We start from the raw sequence: 23,703 nt of genomic DNA, 5'->3' as shown, positions 1-23,703 counted from the left end.
TGAAACTTCCCTTGTGTAGCTTGAGGCCATTTCTTATTGTTCTGTCATCTGCCTGCTAGAAGAGACCTCGCAACAATGTCCTTTCAGTAGTTGTGAAGAGTGATAAGATCTCTTTTGAGATGCAAAATGTCCTGTCAAAAAGAGGTTGTATGTTGAGAAGAAGAGGTTTCTTGACTATGGGGCAGAATGATGTGATAACCTCTTCCATACAATAAAGTAAGTTTATAGGTTACTACAAGTCATCAAAAAATGAAGAACATTCAGTCCATTTTAAAAAAACCAATTTCATATTCATAGCAAGGAGGTAGTGAATCATTGACAAGCAAAGTTAGAAGCTAAAATACTGAAATTATGGCTCAGAACAAGAAAATTGTTCCTACAGAACAGGATGAAAAACAATTTAAAGAAAGGCAGCTGTAAGAGACACAAAATGGCAAGTTGGAACTCCAGGTAGACTCTGACAGTTTCTTTCATTTCAGTAACATTCAAAACTAAAAATTAAAGAGCATATGGTTACTAACACTGTAAAGTTGCTGTCAAGCTTTGGACATTCTATAAGAAAACCTACTGTTGAGGAGTATGTTCAGTGCAGGTAGCTCAGTCTGCAGCTGTAGCGCCAGCTGCAGGATGAGCTCTGGGTGGTGAGAGTCCCAGGCAAGAGGCTGTGAATTGCCAATCCTCTGCACACAAAAGGGCACTGGGGCCTGTGGTGCTGACCTGACCAGATGAACAGACACTGAGAGATACAGCAGGAACTGAGGACTCTGCTGGAAGACACCAGACTTTCACACAAATAGATTTTGAGGGTATAAAAGCCCAGAGATTCCTTTGCTCGGGGTCCCTTCTCAGGGGCACCAGCTAGAGCTGTTCCTGTGTTGCTGTGCCATGAATAAATTGCTTTAAGGATCAGAGGTCTGAGACTCTGCTATGGACACCTGGGGTTGAGCTGGTAAGGAAACCCTGTCTGACTCTGTAGTATGAGTGTGATGTGTGTAGAAAGTCAAGTGGGGTACCCATTGCCTCGCTGGAGCTGCCTGCTGCAGTAGGAGCCTCATTTTTAGCAGTTAAAGTCTATGATGCTGGAATTGTGACTGCTACAGTGTCCCCTGAGTGGTCAGACAGGGAAGTTTCCTTAAGTGTTGTCTTCTTCCCTTACGGCTGACCACAGATATGAACATAGTATTCACAAAATCACTGGATCGTAGACTCATAGAATCACTAAGGTTGGAAAAGACCCTTAAGATCAAGTCCAATGCCCAATCCAACATCACCATCATGTTCACCATTAAACCATGTCCTCATGCTCAATCCAACATCACCATCATGTTCACCATTAAACCATGTCCTCAAGTGCCACATCTACATGTCTTTTAAATACCTCTGGGAATGGTGACTCAACCTCTTCCTCAGACAGCTTGTTCCAATGCTTAACAAACCTCTCCATGAAGTAATTTTTCCTAATATCAAATCTAAACTTCCCCTGGTGCAACTTGAGGTCATTTCCTCTTGTCATCTCTCTTGTTATTTGTGAGAAGAGACCAACCCTCAACTTGTTGCAGCATCCTTCCAGGTAGTTGCAGAGAGTGGCAGGATTCCCCTTGAGTCTCCTTTTCTCTAGACTAAACAACCCTAGCTCTCTCAGCTGCTCCTCTAAAGACTTGTGCTCTAACCCCTTCATCATCTCTGCTGCCCCTTTCTGGACATGCTCCAGTACCTCAATGTCTTTTTGGGACTGAGGGACCTAGGAGAATTTGAGTTACTGCCTCACCAGTGCCAAGTACAGAAGAATCACTTCCCAAGTCCTGCTACCCACACTACTCTTGATACAGGCCAGGATGCCATTGGCCTTCTCTGCCACCTGGGCACGCTACTGGCTCACGTTCAATCAGCTGTCGACCGAGCCCCCCAGTCCTTTTCCACCAGGCAGCTTTCCAGCCAGTCTGCCCCCAGCCTGTAGCACTGTATGGGGTTGCTGTAAACCAAGTGCAACACTTGGCCTTCTTGAACCTCATGCAATTGGCCTCAGCCCATCATTCCAGCCCATCCAGTTCCCTCTGTAGAGCCCCGGTGAACACCACTGGTGACCCACTGCCAACAGGATTTAACTTCATTCACCACAGCTCTGGGTAGTACATCTTTTGGGGATGCCCTAAAAAGTATAATGTCTTCCACTGACATTTAAAGTTTTGTTTATCTCCTTCACTGCTTGGATCTTTCTGCTTTCTATTGCTTCCTCTTTCTGGGGAAATGCCCCTATAGAAGGAAATTGCAAAGACACTATTCTTGGAAAGCTTTATCTGTGTAGAAAAAGGAAGCAAGGAGGAACTCTCGGCTCCCATCTCCCAGTGAAAGGGCCTCCAGGTAAAACATTGCCTTCATATAGCCTTTCCCAGGGGGAAAAGGGCTATTAGAATGGATTACCACACAGACAACTATAATTTCCCTGCTGGATTATGAATTATGAACTAGTGGTTTATTTTCAGCCTAAATTATCAGCTAATGATTATTTCTTAGGCAAGCAATAATCTCTTTCATGAGGGAAAGCCTTCAAAGGGAATATTTTTAATTGAGAGCACAAAAACTTTAGAAATACAAAGCAAAGAAAGGTTAATCTTAGCTTGGTGCAAGCTTTCCCCCTTCTCTATGCAATCCAGAGCCTCAAGGGTTTGGAAAGGCCTTGAACACAGAGATTTTCATTTGCTCTTCTCCTGCAATACATTTAAAATGTACAGTTGCAAACCTGTCTGACTGGTATTTTAAGAACAGGACTCTGAAAGTGAAATGGTGAAAAGCAAGATAAAACAGAAAGATAGAGAAACAGCAGTGCCAGTAAAACTGAGGGAAACTCATGAGAAGTTTCCCACTTGCTCTGGAGAAAGACAAAATACATGATTTTAGGTTTGCAGATAGCATGGGCCAGGACATATTCTGCAGGATTAATTCTGCAAATCAAATTGCTTTGGTATTTTTCACCAAGCAAGAAGAATATAGATATTTTCTCAGATATTAATTTACAGTTTAATTCTGAAATACTGCACCAACTAGCCCTGAAAAGAAGCCAATATGGACTGTGTGACTGGCACAGGGGAAGAAAGATGATAGTCTCCTTCTTCCCTCTAAGCAGACAGCACCACTGCCTTTCTCACAGAAGGCAGGAGACTGGAGCAATAATGGGAAGTCCGTCTGTTGGGTTTTAAAGCTTCCTGTTTCCCTGCTGTGTTAAGTAGAAATGTTAGAAAGACTCACACTAAGTAGAGCAGTTATCACTGTGGCTGTGTGTGCAACGTGGGGCGCAGCTGTGCCTTCAGTACATCAGCAGCCTTGGGCTAGACCTCTGGAGGGCTGCCAGGTCGATGGTCCACCTAAGTCTCCTACCTACAGAAATCACTGGATGAGCAGCAGAGTTTATTTGGGTCCTGTCCAGTCTCCCTTGCCTGTCTGATCACAGAACTGAGTAACAATGCAACCACACCCAGCTCTGGGAATGAAGTACTAGAATAGCTGTACCAAGAATCACGACACTCAGGAGAGCACATCTCAGCACAGCATGGCATAGCTCTCTTCATAATGCCAAGGAGTCCAGAGGAGCCCACATCACTTCCTCTAACCCCTATCCATTCTGTCCTTCATTGTTATGCTTTGTGAAGCAAGGATCAAAGGAAATTATGCAGCTGCCTTTTTAGTTTGTTACAAAACAAGAATTCCAGGATTTTAAGTTAATTTTAGTGGTAGGCTATAATTTCTTGGTCCTATCCTGCCTGTTTATCTACCTTTGAACTTTACTTTTGTGCCTGAAACGTTGAGCTGTTTATCTACCTGGCTGATAGCTCAAAATACCGTGCAAGCAACACTCTATATGTTGATGAGGTTTTTTGAGTATTAGTTCAACTGCTGCACCTGAGTTTCCCCAAGGGAGTGGTGATAGGGAAGGGCAGAGGAGACAAAAAATAACAAAATCATGAAAATCTCTAATGCAAGTGAGATATGGGAAGCAATGGTATCACCAGATGCTAGATCCTACTGGCATAATGGACTGAAGGTAAGAAAAACATTTACAAAGTCAAAATAAAAACCAACGGAGCAAAACACCTACTAAAAATAATGTGAAAACATTGCAAACTTTTGCTAAATTTTAACCAAGAATCAGAAATTGAATTGTAGAAGGTGACCATCATCTTTCAGATGTTGCATTTTAGCCATCTAGGTTATTCTACAATAGTGGACTAGCATTCACTTGCATTTCTTTTAAACTCATTATTTATGACTTCTAGTTGTTTAACTAGATAGTTGTTAACATTGATAGTTGTTCAGAAAAAAGGGAACTGTTTCAGTTGACAATCTGTTCAATACAATGGTATAAAATATTCTCTAAACAGTGCTTGTAACAGAATAAACATGTGCAGACTTTGTGGGAAAATATGCATTCAATGTTAGGAAACATACTTTTTAATCTAAAGAAGGTAGCTAAGGATATTTCTGTTGTATGTTCCCTTTGTCTGGCAAAGTGGCTCCTGTCCTCTTTCCTAAGACAGCAATAGGATGATACCAGCTCCGTGTTAACAGAGATATTAAGAGGTTTGCTCCTGGAGAGGAGCAAACTGAAATGCTTCAGGACATAAAGGCTGCAGAGTTGTCACAGAGGTACATGAAAACAACCTCACTCAGAGAACAAACTCAAATTCACAATTATAGCCAATGCCCAAAACTAACAAATGAGGGGAGGTCGCCAACGGCAACACTTTAATGTAATTTAACTGGTTGGAGGTTCGATGTACCCTTTCACTCCAGGGTGCACAGAGCATAGGATTGCTTCACCAGAGGGCGGAAGGATGACTCAGGATATCCAGTAGAGAACAGTCACTTGCCTGGGGCAGGGGGCAGTGGGCAGTGAAAGTCTCCATGGGCGCCCAGGGTCACCTTTCCATCACAGGGATGCTCCTCTGAGAGACATGACAGCACATGGGCTTGCAGTGGGGACCAAGGGCAGGTCAGGGCTCATGATCATAAGTCCAGTTTCTACTTACATTCACAACATCCAAGTTTTCGCAAGTTCCTGATTCCTGCCTTTGTTCCAGGGCACTCCATCTGACAGCGAGAGCACCAGTCATGGCTGCCTGCACACTTCTGGCCCTGCTGCCCAGTTATTGACCACTAATCCCCAGCAGTCTGTAGGACACGTCAGCTTTGATGTATCACTTCTCTTAATGTGTTTTTTGGAATGCTGTGATGATAACACACACACATTTATCTTCATTGTTGCTGCTGGGAAATGTGAAGGTTGTCTGTAACAAGATTTTCCCATTTAGCTAAATAATTATGCTAGGATTTTAAAGCACTCTGCATTATCAGAAGGCAGTAACAAATCTCTAACCTAACAAATGCTACATGAATGAAGGTATTTTAGCAAATATTATTTCAAAGCCCTTTTGCACGTTGCTGTAGAAATTTCAAACACAGGAAATCAAACTCAATTCTCAGTAGAGATGACTCTGTTGTTAAGCTACAAATGTACATATGCAGTGCAACTAACTGCATGGAACAAGTAGTAACTTCTGATGAGAGCAGTGCTGGACAATCACTGACAGTCTGAATGATGACTGTGTGATCTCACTATGACTTTACCATGTGATGAGAAGGCTGTAATTCCAAATCCAGTGCTTTTTTGGTGCCAAACACTGATGGGAATATATATACAACTCTTTTTTGGTCATGGAGCTGCAAAGTAGTTCTATTGAATGCAGAGGAGCAATACTGCCTTACACCAAGACTCTGGTCCTATCAACTTTTAAATAAAATTAGATCAGAAGTCTTACTACAAAGATTAAACTTTGCTATTAACTTCATTTATTCTCTGACTGACTTTTTTTTTCTCTCTCGTTCAGACCTTAGGCAGTGCTGTACTTGTGACTACAACTTAATTTACTGCAACTATGAAGGTCTTAGAATCTTCCAATACTGCCTGTAGGACAAACTACAAATAAAGCCAGTATTAAGATAATATGTTTTGTTATCAAGAATAGACCCAGAACAGTCAACAGATAAGCAGGATAAAATTGCTATTGTGTATTATCATTAATAACAGCAAAAAGATATCACAGTTCCCAGTTTCACACCTCTTTCAGGAGAGAATTCAGATTTAGAATTTACTGGCCAGATAGCTCTGCTCCTCTGTTACTTCCTGAGGTGAAGCCTGATTGCTAAGTTATGAGGATCTGTCCTCATTAATGACTATTTTATTTACCTTTTAATATTTCCATAAAAAGTATTTGTATCAGAAGGGAAGTTCCAGGCACAGAACTATCACCTGTTCTTAATCAATCAGTATAGTTCTGAATAAAGAGATGTATATATTTCCTTCTCAGAACTGAAGGTCAAAGACATCATTTGTTTCAGTTCACTGACAGGTCCTTCTTTACAAGAAAAGCTGAGTGCTTTGCCTTCATAAATTCAGTGTTAATTTTAACAGCTTCATGAGTAACATTATTAACATCTTCTGGATAGAAACTGAGGCATGGGGAAACAACTCAGATAAAACTGAAAATACTTGAATTATGCAGTTTCAGTGTCAGTATAGGAAAAGGAGAACTTAAATTCCAAGTTTTAAGGCTCAAAGCCAACCAGCATTAAGTCAGGGCTTCTTGTAGTGGTCTCTTTGATAAATAACAGGTAGGAGCAGGGAAATAAGGTCATTGTTGAGGCATTAGTGTCCCTAATTTTTTACCTATTGTTGGTAGAAAGCTTAGTAAAGTATCTGAACTTTTGCCAGGTTTTCTGTCTAAATGTAATTTAGGTGAAATACCTTCAGCTTTGAAGGCTCTGCTGCTCAGAGCCCACTGACCTCAACAGCAGGGCCATGTAACAAACAACCTAAATCATTGCGAAGTATGTTTGGTCCCTTTTTGTTTCATGACGTCCTTAAGAGAGTGTTAAGAAAGACCTACTGCTTATCTACCATTTCTTATCAGGTGATAAAAAAATGATGATGACAAAAGTCTCTGAGGGCCACTTCAGACAGGAGAAGGCTGATCTACTGCATCATCAGACTGCTGCTGGTGTGTGTGGAGGAAACATTTCTTATGTCAGCATCACTTTCACAGTAATCACTTCTCACCTTCCACAATTCTTGTCTATGAATGTGTGAATTAACCCAGCACTACACAGAAAGTAAGAAAACAAAGTTTCAGCAATAGATAAAAAGATGGACAGTACAGTGAAAGGTTAGGAAACACAGTGATTTATAATGCAAGAAAAAGAACCAAATATCAGATTTACTGAGGGAAGTTATGAGAAGCTGGTAGCCAATGCTTGAAACAAGGAGAAGGGGTAAAGAAACCTGAGGTGGTGTTTCTCACAGGAAGGAAAACAGAAGAGCAGCACTGGAGCTGACACAATTCCCCAGGGATTGGCAATTGATCAGGAAAATTTTTGGTGGCCAGTATGTAACATTAGCTAGTTTGGGTCTGAAAGCTGTTACCATACTCTGGCTGCTCACTGGCCCCTGTGCAATGACTTTGTGCTCTCAGTCCCCTTCCCAACAGAGGTGAGAGCACCACCGACCACCCTTACAAGGGAAGCTCTGTTGGCACTCTGAGTACACACGAACTGGGTTATTCCTCCACTAGAAACCTTAGGGCAGAGGGAGTGCAGGGACAGCTTTACCTTCTAGTTTGAAAAGTAGCAGTTGTTTCTTTTGACTAGGATTTTTTAATATCAACATGTTTCATTTGCACACTTTGAGGTCATAATACACATTTTAGAAGAGCTCTTCAATTTCTAATACAGATAGTAGTAGCAAATAATAAAACTTAATACTACTAAGAAATATTTATAATTACATTTTTCTTACTGAATCCTACAAAGTAGTAAGTAATATTAGATATTAATAGGAAAAAGGAGTTGAGAACTCTTAAAAATTTAGTCCCCTATTCTGGCTCTGCACTGACAGTTATTTTAGTCAGCAAGGCTTGTGCCTCCCCGAGTCTTAGCAATCTCAGTTTTTTAGAAAATAATATACTCTGGTATATCTGATGCATGGGAAATGAATTCATTTTAGCTCCTTGCCAGTATGTATTGCTGAAATTCACCCTATTGACAATAATAATAATAAATGTTTATCTTAAAAATATAGATGACAAGTTTGACTTTGCAGTCTGTATATAAAGACTTTCCTTAATTCCTTCATTCATCAATGACTTCAGTACCGTGGAAGCTAGAGGTTAGATTCTTTTACCTAAAAAGTCATTCAGAGCATTATGCACTCAGAGGTTTGGTGTTATGAAATACCAGAGTTCTTTTTACTGTTCATACAATGAACAGGACATCAATAGTTTGAAAAAACAAAAACAAAAACAAAACAAAAACCTAAATAGATTCTATTATACCTTAAGTAATCTTAATAATTTAAGTAACAGCTGGCAAAGGCAGTTACCAGGGAAAAAAGAACATAAAATGCTAAAGGAAATATAGGTATTGCTGGGATCCCTAACTTTAATCTGAAAAGGATGTGTAAAAGACTGTAGAAATCTGTGGCATTTTCCAGAACTATCAGAGGCTTAAAGCATTTTTGACCCCTTTCCCAGTGTTTTTATGCTGACTGCATCCCTTCTTCATCACCTTTTCACACTCAGTCTAGAATGAATTAAAAACATTTTGTGGGACTGACTACATGAGGAAGGTGACACTTACAGGCAGATCCTCCAGTGGGACAGTAAGGCCAAAGAATAGAATGTATCTGAGGAAAATAATGAGGAGTGATTTCCCCCCATATATTTGCTTTCAGCAGGAGCCTTGCTCCTTTGCCTGTGGCACATCTAATAAATAGAATGTTAAAAATTTTTTCTAAAGTGACAGGATAAAGAAGAGGGAGCCACACGTCATGGCCATGAGGCATTCTGGAAGCGAAAAGAGAGTGGGATTAGCCAAGCACTAGAGCTGACAGGAGTGAAAGGGTTGAGTGGTAGAGTAGGACCACCCCTCCTGTCAGTAAGAAGCAGGACATATTATAGCTATAAAACTGGTCCCGACCAAAATGGCTGATAAAAGTGGAATTTTAGCTCCAGAACTTTATTTCTATTACATGAATAATATTCTACTTACATTATTAACAAAGGAAGGAAAGCGCAGGGGAAAGAAGGGGGAAAGGAAGAAAATAAAGTAAATAAGGGCATTGCTCTCTATCAAAGCAGTGTGTAAAACTATTTTCACCAGAATGACCAATATCATCTTTAAGAAAGAGAACAGAACGTATGGCATGTAGAAAATAAATAACAAAACAAAGTAAGTAACCAGGCACTATTTATTTTTTCAGTGTAACTAATCAACTTCACAGCAGATACAGAAAAAACAATGCATTACAACTGCTTTACAAAGTTGTGCTGAAACTCTCTTGATTCTTATCAATTTAAGAGACATCAGAGCACAAACATCTAAACTGTTTGTTTTGCACAGAACACTTTACTCAGTGGTGGGGTTTTAATTTATTTTTATTTTTTAAGACTATGGCTTTCAGAGTTTTACATTTAGAAGATTACAGATTACGTCTCAGGAACATCTGTATGAACCATGCACCAGAGTGCAAGCACATTTCCATTCAATGCACAAGGACTAGTGCAACATTTACATGAAAATTCAATAGACATTAATATTCACATTAGAGTAACGAGCTCTAAAATCTATCCATCAAACCACTGTCAGTCTTCTCTTGGCAAGAGATTTCTGAGATTCTGGTTTTTTCTAGAAATCCTTGTAATCCAGCTCTCTCCCATAATCTTACTCCAGAAATTCTGTTTCCAAAGCCTTGTGCAACCAAGCCCCTTGTGATAATGAGTGCCACAAGCAGTTCCTTTCTGAGCCTTTTAATATTATTTCTGTTAGCAGTCTCAAAGCCTCATTTTACCTCTAATAAAATCACCTTTTAGCAGCTAATGTACTAAACTACATTAGTTACACTGCTGAAAACAAACAAAAAAAACCCCCAAACAACCATAGGGTGAAATTCCTCCTTTTGCTTTCACATCTCCCCAGATCTCAAGAAACTTAAAAACAAATTGAAAAATCCCTCAAAAGGTTGCAAATTTCTAGCCTTGAATCATATTTGAACTTTCTGTACTATTCTTTAGCAATCTAGTTTATTTAAAATACTATCAGTCATGCCTAGTTACTCATTTTTGGAGTAAATTCCTAAATTTAGAAATTTCATTTCTAAACTGAAAGCTCAAGGGATAATTTTAAGAAAGGGTTAAACATTTGAAAAGTAGGTCTTTTTCATTAATGTCTTAAACTGCACAAAAGAAAATGAGGAATTCAAAAGCTAAGAGTATACTAAGAAACGTTAAACTCTGTGTCAATTTTTTACTGTGGTACCAACAGAGTTCTGAAAATATAAAACAGAATCCATCTACTCTGCAAATGCAATCACAGTAACTTCCTCAGCACTAAAGAAATTTGCTTCTACCTATATATAGGCATATTTATATATATAAATCAACTGAGGATATTTTCTTATTTACCTTTAGTGATATCAATGTCTAACTCAACCACAACATTTGTATTCTTTCTTCTTCAGTAAAAAGGAGTTAAATGAAAAATGAATCCACAAGATCCATCAAATGGAGCCATAATTATTTCGGGCTTCTCAATCACTTCTACATTCCCACTGTGCAAATTTGGATTTTTTTTTCGACCATTTTGATCACATTTAGAACACAAATTTTAGGAGGGGGTGGAAGCTTGTTAAAATGACAATCAGAAGCTGATGTATATATAAAAGTTTTCATATCTTGCTTTCTGATCTACAGATGGATTTATATACGTATGTCATAGTCACTGTAATTTTTATCACACTCATAAAATCTTATATATATATGAAATTTAGCCAAGAGCATCATCTTTTTATCATATCTGAAGTCTTCTAGTTAAGCCATGCTCATTAATAACGTTGTCAAATATAAAAATGTTGATATCAGTGTTTCACTCTAACCAAGCAGACAGACACTGTCAAAACTGAGAGGCAGGTAACAATCAGTTTGATACCTGAAAGTGCTTTAGTTTTGGTACTCCACACAAAAGATTACGGTATTTTAGGAGAGGCTGAAGAAGTCATGGCTTAATCACATTAAAATCCTGTGAGGATACCTTGATGTTTCTAGGTAATTTAATATAATAATGGATGAGTACATTCCAAGGCTATTGGAAATGTACCAAATAACTGAGTAGAACTGTAAATATCAGCACACTTACAATAATAATATTAGCCCAGCTGAGGAGGTTTCTGGAAGAAAAACTGAAATAGAAGAATAAATTTGAATCAATATCGTGTATTTTATGTATAAACCTTAGAAGCTGCACAGAAGGTTACAAAACTTATCTTAATGTTCCATATTTCTTGCAGTAACTTATCCACAAGGGCATTAATAAATAACTTCAAAAGGAACACTGATGCATAATATTGCAACATTGTCCACCAGTGCCAAAACACTATCAAATTAAAGGAATTGTATGAATGTTCACTCAGGCAGTTAAAAATACCGTCATTTTTTAAAATATTGAATGAAGAAAAGGATGTACTAGTAAGGGGCAAAGTCTGAGTCACTGAAACACTATGTGAACTGTAGATGTCAAGACAGAGATTTGCATTAAGACTGGATTTGAATACTGGAACCTCAATATAATAAATACTGAGACACATAATAAATGAACAAGTGTTATATTTGAAGGATATTTCTGTAAATTTGGGGTTTAGACCATAAACTGTAATTGTTTTTAAAACATCAGTGAAGGGAAATAAAAATACTATTTGTTTAACTGAAATGGTAATTAAAAATTAATATTAGATTTTTCAAGATAGGAATCATCATGATTGCCAGATTCTGATCCTCCTTTTCATTTAAAGAAGTATTTATATTCTACAGCAATTGAAATTGTATTTAAAGGTAAAATGATGTAACCTTTCATGTTCAAACAGGAAGTCTAAGCATTCACAGTGGACAACAGTGGGAAATATAAAACATACTGTGAAGATGCACAAATCATTACCTTTTTTTTTAATGACTAAAGCATGAACACAGGTTGTATACTAATACTGGGCCTATGAATATGCAAGTATCCATGTTTATCTGTCTTGGAAAATCTGAGCCCTAGGGTGAGTACCTTCATTGCTACTATGTCATCAGGCAGCAGAGGGACTAACATGACTTTACCTGTTTAAAATTACCATCACCTATTTTCTATGTATTTCACAAGCCAAAAGACTCCTATATACCATCTTCCTAAGGAGGAAAACCAATTCAAGGGGAAATATATATCTGAAGTGAAATAATGACTCATTCTCATTTCCTACCCACAGTAACAGTTTTGGGGTTTGTTTATAGGTATTTAACTGGTAAAATCTTCTGTTCAGGCAGTATTGGTCATTGCTGTTAACAGAATTTAACCTTCTCATGTCTAAATGACAAAGGAATCCAAATGCCACCCTACAGAGCCAGTCTGCCTCCTCAGCAGGATCAACTGAAAATCACTTTTACAAAGTTTGGCAGTAAGACATCTCCTACCTGCAATGCCTGGACAAGGAAACTTCAAGAGGAAACCTTTCTTTTTGAATTCAGCAAGGTTCAAACCTTGATGGTAAAGATCATTCTGTGAAGCCAGAAAAGCAAAGAATTGCTTCCAACCTGAAACATTTGAGTCTCAGGTAGGCATGCAGTGATGTATGGAAAAGTAGCCACTACAAAGAATTACAAAAGAGAAGCCTTATTACTGCAAGTAGAGCCTCGTCCCTCTCGATCCTATCAGATAGTGGGACTCAGCCTCTGTTGTCAGTAGCAAAATTGTCCTCATTTACACATGCCATACGCCTACTTTTCTGAACCTCTTTTCTTGACTAAGAAAAGGAACTGAGAAAGAACAAGGTAGAACAGTTTACAGGTCTTAGATCCATCACAGCTCTCCTCACACAGTTCAAGTGATGTCGACGTACCATAAGCAAAATCTGCAGGTAAAGAAAGTTTTGTCAGCAGGGAGGGGAACGAGAACTTCTCAGATTTTTTTTTTCCCACCTTAAGATACCGTGAAGCTTTTACACTTATTTTAGAAACAATATATTGCTAGTGAACAAGACCCATCTGTGATAAAAAGGGTTATATTCTTTGGCTTATTTAATTTTTAGCCAATCTCCTGTCTCCAAGGGCCAATTAAGATTTCCTCTAAAGCCTTTGTTAATTCTCTGGCTTTCTCAGTGAGATTTACCAGTAAGTAAAATCAGAAGTTTATTATTTACTGACTTTTCACTAGCATTGCAACAGATCCAAAAGACAGCTCAAGAACCACAATACTGAGCCCTATGACATGATTTAAACACCCTGCCTGGGAGTGCAATCAAAACTCTTCTCCTATACTGTACATGAGGAATATCTCAGAGCTGCATAGCAGGACAATCATCTCAATGAAACTGTTCCTGTGCAAATATAAACATTAAGTGCAGGGATGCTTTTCTATCATTTTGGAAGTAACAGTACGGGTCCATCTTCTGAAGGGAAGCATGTACCCTGTTTCAAATTATAGTCTCTCAGGCAGAAATCACCCTTTTAACCAGAAACTGTTACCAATCTCCCTGGAGTACACCAGCTATCCTAGTTCATGCCTGGCATGATTACAACCCACCTTACCCACCCCCTGATTCAATGACTGAAAGTAGTCTGAGACAAAATTTTTACCCTCAAAGGGACTTACAGCTGTGTAGACACCTGGGTACTAGGCCTTTATCAGAATTAGTACTCCCTAATTCTAAAAATAGTTTATCATTAATAATAAAAGGAGAAAAAAACGATAGTATTTTTCAGGCCTAATCTGATCTCTGTTTTTCTGTCTGACATTTCACCACAATGATCACTCAAGACAACTTTTTATTGCTCATTCAGTCTGTAAGTAATGTATAGGAAATGTACAGTATTTTCTTCTCTTTTTTAAATATAAAAAGTATTTAATTATGTTGCAGGGAAATCAAGAACATTATCACAAATTCCAGTGAGAAATCTATTAACTAAACATAGGTCAGTCAGATCCATGCAACTTGATTCTGGGATCACTGCCACCAACAGTCTTTACCTCATCCCATCTTTTCCTTTCCTCCTCACTAATTTTCAGAGCAGATTCTCAACTGAATGAAATATGCCTATTATAAGAAGCCATCCTTTTGCCTCTAGCTGCAAGCTCCCATCAGCTGTCTTGGAGCAAAGTTTGGTCACAGTCTTGCGCCTTCAGTCAGATAACCCCACCCATCTGGCTGAAACACTAATGTACTAAAGAATAAAATAAAGGATTTTTCAGGTTTTGATTCATCTGGTAACACAGCATTAGAACTACTATTGCTGGTAGAAATGAATCAGAAACCAGAGATCACTGAAAAAATAAAAGGACAGATCCATTCCTTTCCTCAGTGTGAACCACTTGGGTAGCAAATCCATGGCATGAATCAATGCAAAGGCCTTTTCTACAGCCTGGAGACTATTCTACCTCTCCCTTTAAGTCAGTTTCTCCCCCTGCCAGCACATTCACTGAGGCACGTGGACATCCACTGAGCTTTTTCAGGAATGGAAGCACAGTAATTCTTTCTAGTCCCTGGCTTTTTGTTTTTCAGCTGAGGAGTTCTACATTAGTTTCTATTTTCTGTATCTATTATAATGACTAAAAAATACAGTTCACAAACATAAAAGATCACATTTAATGTATAACTGAAACTACAATTTAAAAAAATTATTACATTAGCAATCATTTTTTTAAAAAATGTATTTGCACTAGTTCTCAGCTATTTGGAAAAAGTAAACTGAAATGATGACTTATACAATTAAGTAAAACATGTTTTACTTTAGGGAGATAGATCTTTAAATCCAGACTCCTCCTGTTGGGTTTTCAATTGTAAGGTCAAAGGTGTTCACAAATTACAAAGCACATGTCATATATCAATTTTAAACAGATGTTTTACTACTATACCAGATAAACAACAGAAAATTATAAAAAATATGTTGGAGGTGATTCTCCTTCAAAGTCTTACACAATCCGATATCTCTGAATGTCAGAAAACTGGATAAGGTTAAAGTCTTTGAAGCACATCAACATGTGAATATAAAATATGTTACCCAGAGCTCATGCTTTGGTTGCACTGCCACTACATAAAAACAGATTCATTCAGACACGAAAGACATGCACTGCAGATCAGTGAGGTACAATCATAGACAGAACCTTACCAAAAAATAACACGCTGATCTGTACTCACTGCTAAAACAGACAAGTGGTAAACACTAATACAGAAATATCAAGGAAGAGTCTCTTTTTTGATAAATACATTTCAAGAGATGCCTAAGATAGGTGCAGTATAAAACAGCTTCCCCAGAATTTTTCCCCTCTCTACCTTTATGGCAATTTCTCCTCTTAAGACCCCTCTTTCAGAGAGAAAATCTCTTACTGAAAAAGGCTCTGGCTCACATCCTTAGTGTTCAATTATTTAAGCTACTGAACACTCATTACTGAAATTAGTGCAAATTAAGCATGTGTTAATGGTCTCAATTCACGGTAGCATCACTCTATATGACAGTACATAAGCACTTGCTTTTCTGAATTCTGGTCTAATAACACTGCTGACTAGAACTAGGTTTAAGCATGTGCTTACACAATGATGGTCAGAATAATATGACTCCAAAATACTTTGATCCCAGCTAACAGTAAACAACCTTTTATCTGGTTAAGTTTGAAAAATGATTGTAGCATCTAGGTCCAAGTAATTATACTGTCTGTTCCTTGCCATTTTTTTGAGTATCACTTATATTTCTTGGAATTAAGTGCTTACATGCTGATTAGAAACAAAATACATAGGACTAAAATAACACATTTATTACATGCCATGTTACAGTTCACTATGTTCCCATTTCTGTTTGCACTCATAGTACTATGGCAAACTCAAATTATTTCATCAGAAACAAATGAAGTACACATAAAAGTTTGTCAACAGACAGAAGCAAGTGTATCCATAAGCCAAACAGCCATAACATTCAATAGGTTTAATACTCCATTACATTGTTTCATAGAAATTAGAGATGAAAGACTTCTTATCCATCCCTTGCCAATTCTGGATGTTTTCTGTTCTCCAGTTCAGTCACTGGAGGCTGATTGGCAACTGACAACCACATGAATAGAAAAAGCTAACTAGATGTGCCAGAGGAGAGCAGGCTGTGAAATTTGTATTTCCTCTTGTGAAGTGCCAAGTTCTTTCAAGTTTCTTTTGTTTAAAGGTGAATTAATGAAACTCAGGGGCTCACAAAATCTGTGTCTTTTATTGTACAGCAAGCTGACTGCTTTTCAAGTACACATCCAACATGCTGCTGATGCCACATTCATCCCACCTACAGAAAGATGTGTTTAGTGTGCTGTCAAAAAGCATCAAACTACATTATGGAATTAAAACTGACAAATTTCCATTGGACTGAACATTTTCTGAAAGTGAGATTCTAAAACCCAGCAAATCAGTGTTGATAATCATGCCACATTTCTACGCTTAGTCTAACAGTCAGAAGTTGGTACTTGGAAAGGTCACACAACAAATAATGTCAGCCATCCTTGACAGTGGGCCTTCGGATTCTCTCAACCGCTCTTATATTTTTTAGTAAACTTCTATCTTCTTTCACACTTCCTTCCAATATGACTGCACAGTCTTGCATTCTCTATTAAACTTTGGGGCTGAACACAACAGTAACTCTGAAATGCGTATTGTATATCATATCTTATTATGCCTGGTACAAACTAGAATAAAAATGTACATTAATCTTTTCTGAGAAATTCAGAGGAGGCAGCACATTTAACAGAAATATTGGGAGGGGGCTTTTCATGTAACATTTTTTTATTCTTAGCTATTAATCATGTCTTTATCTTTAGTACTGAATATCCTTACCTATAGCCAAATGCTAATCCCATTAATCCTCTTGAAAGATCTGTAAGGTCTTCGGTGTAATGCTGACTTTTACTTAATGCATATCTTCGTTTTACAGTGATTTTTGCAAGCTCACTTGAGACTGGTTTCTTTCTGAGAATGGAGAAAAGACTGCACTTTTCTATAATGAAAACAATGGGTCCTATGATTTTTTTGCAGGATGCATCCCTGGAGAAGGATCAGCAATGCACAAGGATTCTTTTAACTTCCTCTCCCTAACATGACTTTTCCATCAGAAAGAAACAAATATTAAGAAGGTAATTACCCAGCAATCCATACCACAGGCTCAGTAAATTAATACCACTTGGCTTTGGCTTAGTGAGCAGCCTGTGCAGTAACAAACAGAATCTACAAAATCATACTATATGCACAGTGGAGCAGAGCACACACTACAAACTTGGGTCTGGAGATTTAACAGCAGTGGTTTTGATTACAGTGACTACAGCACTGTTATAGGTTTTCCAAACTCTGCTGATACAAATTCTACCAAATGTAGAGGTATTACTTTTTCTCCAGCACTGAGTACGAATCAGATAAATGAGAGGATGAGAAGGGCTATGTTTAATGTCAGAATCTCAGCCGACACCAGTCTGTTTTCCATGAAATGAGCAAGCAATGGCAGCTGGGTAAGAATTTTTTAAAGTTGTAGCCTTCTTGGACAACTTTGGGGAACTCACAAACGTGAAGTAACAGTAGATGAAGCACAGACATAAATGTAATCTAAGGCTGAAAGCCAAAAGCCTCTATCAACAGTCATGATAAGACAAGCTCAGAATTACCCTTGGGTGTTTTGATATATCCATTTCTTGCTACTCTAACATCTGCATTCAGTATAAATCTGAGTTGATTAATTGTGACTTACTCATACTTTTTGAAATACTGCAGATTGAAAAGGGAAATAAAATCACCACCTTATGGATGAAATGGATGAGACTAACTAATCCCATTTTATTAAGGCTTTCTTTGTAAAGGTGTAAGAGATGCTACAAAAATCCTTCTGCATTATTATTAAGGATTAAAACTGAAAGCTTCTGTAGAACTGTCCAGTTAAATAACATAGCCTCTTGACTCTGCATTTTCTTAGAGCTGAAAAAAACTGTGTGCACATGTGTTAAGGAAAGATAAATCTTAGGGATATTTATTTTTAAATTTTCTCCTCAAAATACTAGTATCAGTTCTATAGTTGATCACAAGAGGGAGACTACATCATCATATTTCCTCTCATTGTTTCAGGTTTTTAAAGCATTACAATTTGAGTAATTTTGGACCAGCTCTAATCTTTGATTGCTCAGTTAAAAGTATTAATGACTATTCAATTAGAATTTTTTTCTGAGTTTGTCAAATCTGAAATTTATAGGTAAAGATAGCCAATCCAATAAACAAGATTAAACAACGCAAAGGCAGTGGGAAAGAATATTCGAGAATAGGAGTCAATTTTTGCAATACGTATGTGTATTCTTCCTTCTCGCCAAGATCCTGTGCGGCAGTCTTCAAAACAACAAAAGAAGCTAGCACAGTCTTTTCCTTCAAGGCACTCATATCCATAATCATCGTCATGTTCAGGGAGATGATTAATGTTATTAATTGGAATTAGTGTTGATCCAGGTCGAACAGCAATTGCAGGAGGTTTCTTAAGGAAAAAAAAAAAAAAGAAAAATATAGTATTGCGCATTTTTATCCTCATGTTAAATAATTCCATAGGCTTTTCACAGCATCATAATCACCCTCAGTACAATATATAAAAATTCTAATATACAGAAATTCTAGTATTAAAGAAAACAGCAAATTATGAACTGCTGTATATAATCAGATCGTGAAGGCAAAAGATCATAAATGATTTTTACCTGCCACAGTGAAAACTGGGTTGTGCTGGAATTTGTGAATGGTAGATAATTAGTTATATAGACACAGGTGATCCCATCTATACAACACAGACAAACATTTTGAAGTCAGTCACTGCTTGACAACTGGCTCACAACCAAGTCCACAAGTAGTCTATAATCATCACTACCAAAGGAATGATAGTCCTTCCATCATTTGGAATCTTCCAAATGAGACTGGATATGTTTCTGGAAACTATATTTTCACAAACAGAAAAAAACTAATGGTACACCATTCGTGGTGAAGTTTAACAGACTGAAACATATCAGGCTATGTCATCTAACCCTCTGATGTTAAATCCCTAAACAACATTCCCCCACCTTCATAATCCAAGACCCAAGTCCTTAGGAGAATGCCATGCAAGTCACTGAAACTGATTAGTTAAGCTCTTAATTCTTACTTTCATTTTTCTGTGGGCACAACAACCCTCTTGCAATCCAACAAAAACAGTGTAATAGATGTTGATAATTCTCATAGAAAATAATCTGTGTGCCTTATTACTTAGCACATACAGTGTCTGCTATTCCCTTTCTTGTGACTTTTGCCTTTTCATCTTCCTTTTACTTCCACTATCACAATCTACCTTTCCCTCTTTTATTATTTTGTTTCTACGCAGTTGTTTACTCATCATCCTTGTTTTCTTGAATGTTTCAGAAGACATTCTCTTTCTCCATCCTTTTTTTTTCTTCTTTCTAAATCTCATGGCCTTTTCAACTTCCCTCCTCCACTCCCCACCCCACCTTTGGTATCTCTTCCAAAATCTTCAGACCAAAGAGAGGGGTTACATTGACACTACTCTTACCCTTTCTTTCTCTTTTCTACTATCTTCATATTTTGTCATGTAAGGAATAAATACAGTGGGAAAAGGATGTAGGGAGAAGATCTAACTTGGTATTTAGTGTAAAGAATAAGTTCTCTTAACCAATTATACATGATAGGCAATGCAAACGTATGAAAAAATACGAAAAGTGGGAAGCCACATAATTTAGGTTCTTGATACACTTCATATCTGCTGTCCCACTTCACGGGAATAGGTTAGGCTAGTGCACAGATCTCTGTACATTGTTAAGGAGGCCTTCTATTGCTGCATGGGCATTTTACCCAATATCCCAAGGGATAATGTTAATGCAGTGCAGTATCCACCATGTTTTCAAACAGCTTTATTTAGTAAGTGTCTTTCCTAGAGAAAGTTTCACACAGACTGCTGTTTCAACACTTATTAGACATGATGACCTAGGGAGCTAATTATCATCCTAAAGGACCTCATTATTCTTTTCAGTTATGATAAAATACTGACAATACTAACAAACATGAATTGTGTGCTTCTATCCTAATTTTAGGATAGAATTTTAAGCATTGCAAAAAGGGCTTACTTTTATAAAACATAAAAAGTAAGTTCAATTTTTTTAACTGAAAAAAAGTATTATTCTATTGACGATAAATAGGGAAAGATGCTTAATTCTGATTCATGCATAATCTGGCATTACAAGAGTTTTCTGACTGTTAGTTCTGCCCATGTAAGATTTGTGGCATGAGTTGTTTCTACAGCTGGGGTAAAACAGAAATCCCCAACACAGAAACACCACAGAAGAAGGAAAAAATTACAGTACTGCTTTTCATTGCTCATGTCACCAGCACAGACTGAAGGTGTCTACTGAATTACAGGTTTGAAGAGGTGGCTTGATAGTGGCAGATATAGTCCTGTTATAGGCTCAACTACCTACAGGAAATATATAAAATGTGTTTAAGGAAGAGGCAATGTGAGTGAAAAGAGGAAAAAAGACCTCACAAGAAAAGGATTTTATACCCGTTGGCAGAGACTAAAAAAAACCCATCAAAACACCCTCAATATGTAGATACAGTAGTACATGCTGATTTTTTTGTACATGCCTACTGACACTGTAGATAAAACTTCATGTATCATGGCAAGCATTTATAATCCCTTCTGATAGGATCAAACCCCAATTATTCTGCAATAACACTAATACATGTACAAAAGAAAGCTATTGTCTGTGGAGATCAGCTAAGGTGATGCATTCACTTCAGCTGAAATGATGATCAGAACAAGATTCACAACTAATTAAGTTTAATCTTTCCTGCCCAAACTCATTATCTTTACTAATGTGGATTTGCATAAGCCAAATCATACTACCTTTCTTGAATGATGCCAAAACATATGCTCTAAGATAAAACTGCTGTAATCATTTGTAAAATCTCACTTTTTCACAAGATCATTTACTGTGCCTTATTGGCATTAATCGATGGAATAATGGGCTTTTATTGCATTTTGCAGTAGAAATAGAAGATCTATACAAGGCAAGTTTTCCAAGGAAAAAACACCTGTAAATGAGAACTTTTCAGAAGAAATTAAACTGACTTTTTAAATTAAATTGTTTCTTTGACTTACATACCCAAAACTACAAGAGAAAAAGAAGTAATAGAAGTCTTTGACAAAAATAATGGGGGAAATAAAAAGAAAAAATAAGTTAAGGATTTGTAGTTGTATGACTTCTCATTAACTAATGAGATGGTATCTTTATTTATTCGAAACAAGAAATTTTATGGTTTTTTATAAAACATCACCAAAATCTCCCTATTTACCAAATTAGAATCCTTGCATCTAAGTATATTAAGTTTAAAAAATTCTTCTTTTTTTAGGGTAATCTCTTTATCTATTACGGTCCTATAGCCATAACATGCTGGAACATGTTTAAAGTATTCTGTGTGAAAAGATTTCTTTCTCAACTACTTAGAAATAAAAAGCATGCTTTCAGAACCCAGTAAAACACAACTGAACAGTATTTTGAGCATTATATTGCTAATTTCAAACTTAGTGCAAATTCCAGCTATTTATTCAGTGAGTTTCATAGTTTCTAACTCATCATAATTCTACATTTTAAATTTTCATATGCACTGAAAATATCAAAGCACTTGGCAGATTATTGCACAAATGGCTGATGTGCGAACAGGTCCTGGAAAGTGTTGTTACTCCATTCAAATGAGTGTACTTGCAAACTACTTCAATGTCATTTGATTTGTCAGCAGCTGATCTTTAATATCTCCCTGGTCTGAGTAAACCAGTCCTTCCTCCCATCTTCCTGTTCTCTGTGTTGTTCATGCTGAAAGTAGACCTATTCAGCTTTGTGTTCACTGAGTGCTGTCAAGACCTCACTGCAACAGCAACCTGAAATTGAATCTGCTGTGCTAGCACTGGGAAGCCCCCACATTCTTCAACCTCTGTTACCTTTTACCCTCACTGTTCAGCTGCGGCCCTCGCCAAAGCCTCTGTTCTGCCCCTTCCATTGTGCTCACATTTGTCTCTACCAACAGGAAGGAGGTTTGAGGTTTCCATTTTCCAGTTCTCTTGCCTGTGCTGGATTCCCTGAGGATCACAGCAATGTCTGATCAAGGCAGCACAGGGCAGTATTAACCCTTCACCAGTTGCCTTGTCCTAAAAACAGCTAATTCACTTGGATCAACTCACCCCATGAAACCCAAGGGCTCTCATTTCCCTGGCATTAAGCCCTAGCAGCCCCTCAGTGCACCCATAAGACAGTCTCCCATGGCAGTGCTGCTCAGAATGGGTGCACCAGTTCTTCCTGGCAGGAGTTGCAAAATGGATATAGCATAATAGGAGTTTTGTATTTCTATATCCTGGCTTCTGTAATTTCATATCAATTTCTGTTTCATCTTACACAGGTGGTATTCAACTTTCATCAGCTGGTATTATGATTCAGCTATGCTCCTGCTTCCTTTGATGGAAATGATCTGGAAGGGGACTTTATAATATTGTCCTTGTTCTTATTCTTTCCATAAAACGACTATAATCAATCCTTATATATTAAGACTAATGTTCAAATGAGTAAGCTATTTAATGGACTTATCTCTATGTTTTCTTAGTTTAAGGACTACCTTTAAATATTTGTACTGGCTCCCAACAATTGATTCATTGAAAATTCCAATATTCTTACTACAGAAACAGAAGGCCTCTTAAAACTGAATAATGCTTGATCTTGAGACATGTGGGAATTTACACTATATGAACATCAACTTGTAAAAGCAGAAAGTTCATTTAACTTTTTCATTAACAGTTCATTTAACATGTTTGTTAACAGAAAGAAACATGGAAGCAAATTTAAAAAGAGTTAAGGTAAAATTTCTCTAGTGGAAGGAAGTAAGGGCATGGAGTACTACATCAAAACACTCTCCATGTTAGGCTGATGTGTTCTCATTCACATAAGAGTGAAACGATCTAAAAACTTTTGCTCACTAGTACTATTTACAGAAAATAAGAACAAGCCCCTAACTGTAAAGAAATGACAAAATAAATATTAGTGTTAATTATCTTTGAACATTAGCTTTTCTACTTAAGAACCAGTTTGTCCAAAATAAATGCTGCAACAAGAAGTATTCTGTGGTTGTTTTTTTTTTTCTTATTTGACTAAACTTACTGATGGCTTAGATTTTGCCTTCCTTTGTTTTCCTTTGTCCCCTTTTCTGTTGCTGGTAAAGTAATGCAAGGTGCCATATTCCATCAAGGCAGCAAACACAAAAATGAAACAAACTGAGACAAAAAGGTCCATTGCTGTCACATAGGAAACCTTTGGCAGTGACTTCCTAGCAATTGTACTCAGCGTTGTCATGGTCAGCACTGTTGTGATGCCTGTTTGAGAAAGAAAGAGAGGAAAAAAAGACAGGAAGAGGAAATGTCTAAGTAATCCAATCACAGTGTCAGAAAAAAATCATTAAATTAGCCCTTACTTCATTGATGAGGCATATAGGAATTGAGCCACAGCGGGGTTCATCACTGATTACACCCATATGCATCGATACTATTGCAAGAAGCC

General features: G+C 37.5%; 1 protein-coding gene across 2 annotated transcripts in view; it reads right to left on the bottom strand.

Moving 5' to 3' along the window:
- Nucleotides 1-17,873: 17,873 nt before the first annotated feature.
- Nucleotides 17,874-23,703, bottom strand: part of LOC114061886 (gamma-aminobutyric acid receptor subunit gamma-1) — a 53,461-nt gene continuing 47,631 nt past the window's right edge. Inside the window, exons 8-9 of one of the 2 annotated variants that reach the window (XM_027892790.1) lie at nt 23,308-23,519; nt 17,874-18,605 (exon numbers count right to left, since the gene is read on the bottom strand). In XM_027892790.1, coding sequence (XP_027748591.1) covers nt 18,327-18,605; nt 23,308-23,519 — 491 coding nt within the window. In that variant the 3' untranslated portion in view covers nt 17,874-18,326. Of the gene's footprint in view, nt 18,606-18,641; nt 19,294-23,307; nt 23,520-23,703 lie in introns of those variants that run through there. The other variant, XM_027892791.1, reaches the window with a different exon arrangement.

This window comes from Empidonax traillii, unplaced genomic scaffold (genome assembly GCF_003031625.1).
Source record: "Empidonax traillii isolate 1590-97213 ecotype Southwest subspecies unplaced genomic scaffold, ASM303162v1 scaffold368:size764316, whole genome shotgun sequence".
Taxonomy (NCBI): Eukaryota; Metazoa; Chordata; class Aves; order Passeriformes; family Tyrannidae; genus Empidonax; species Empidonax traillii.
This window is presented reverse-complemented; position numbering and strand designations above follow the sequence as displayed.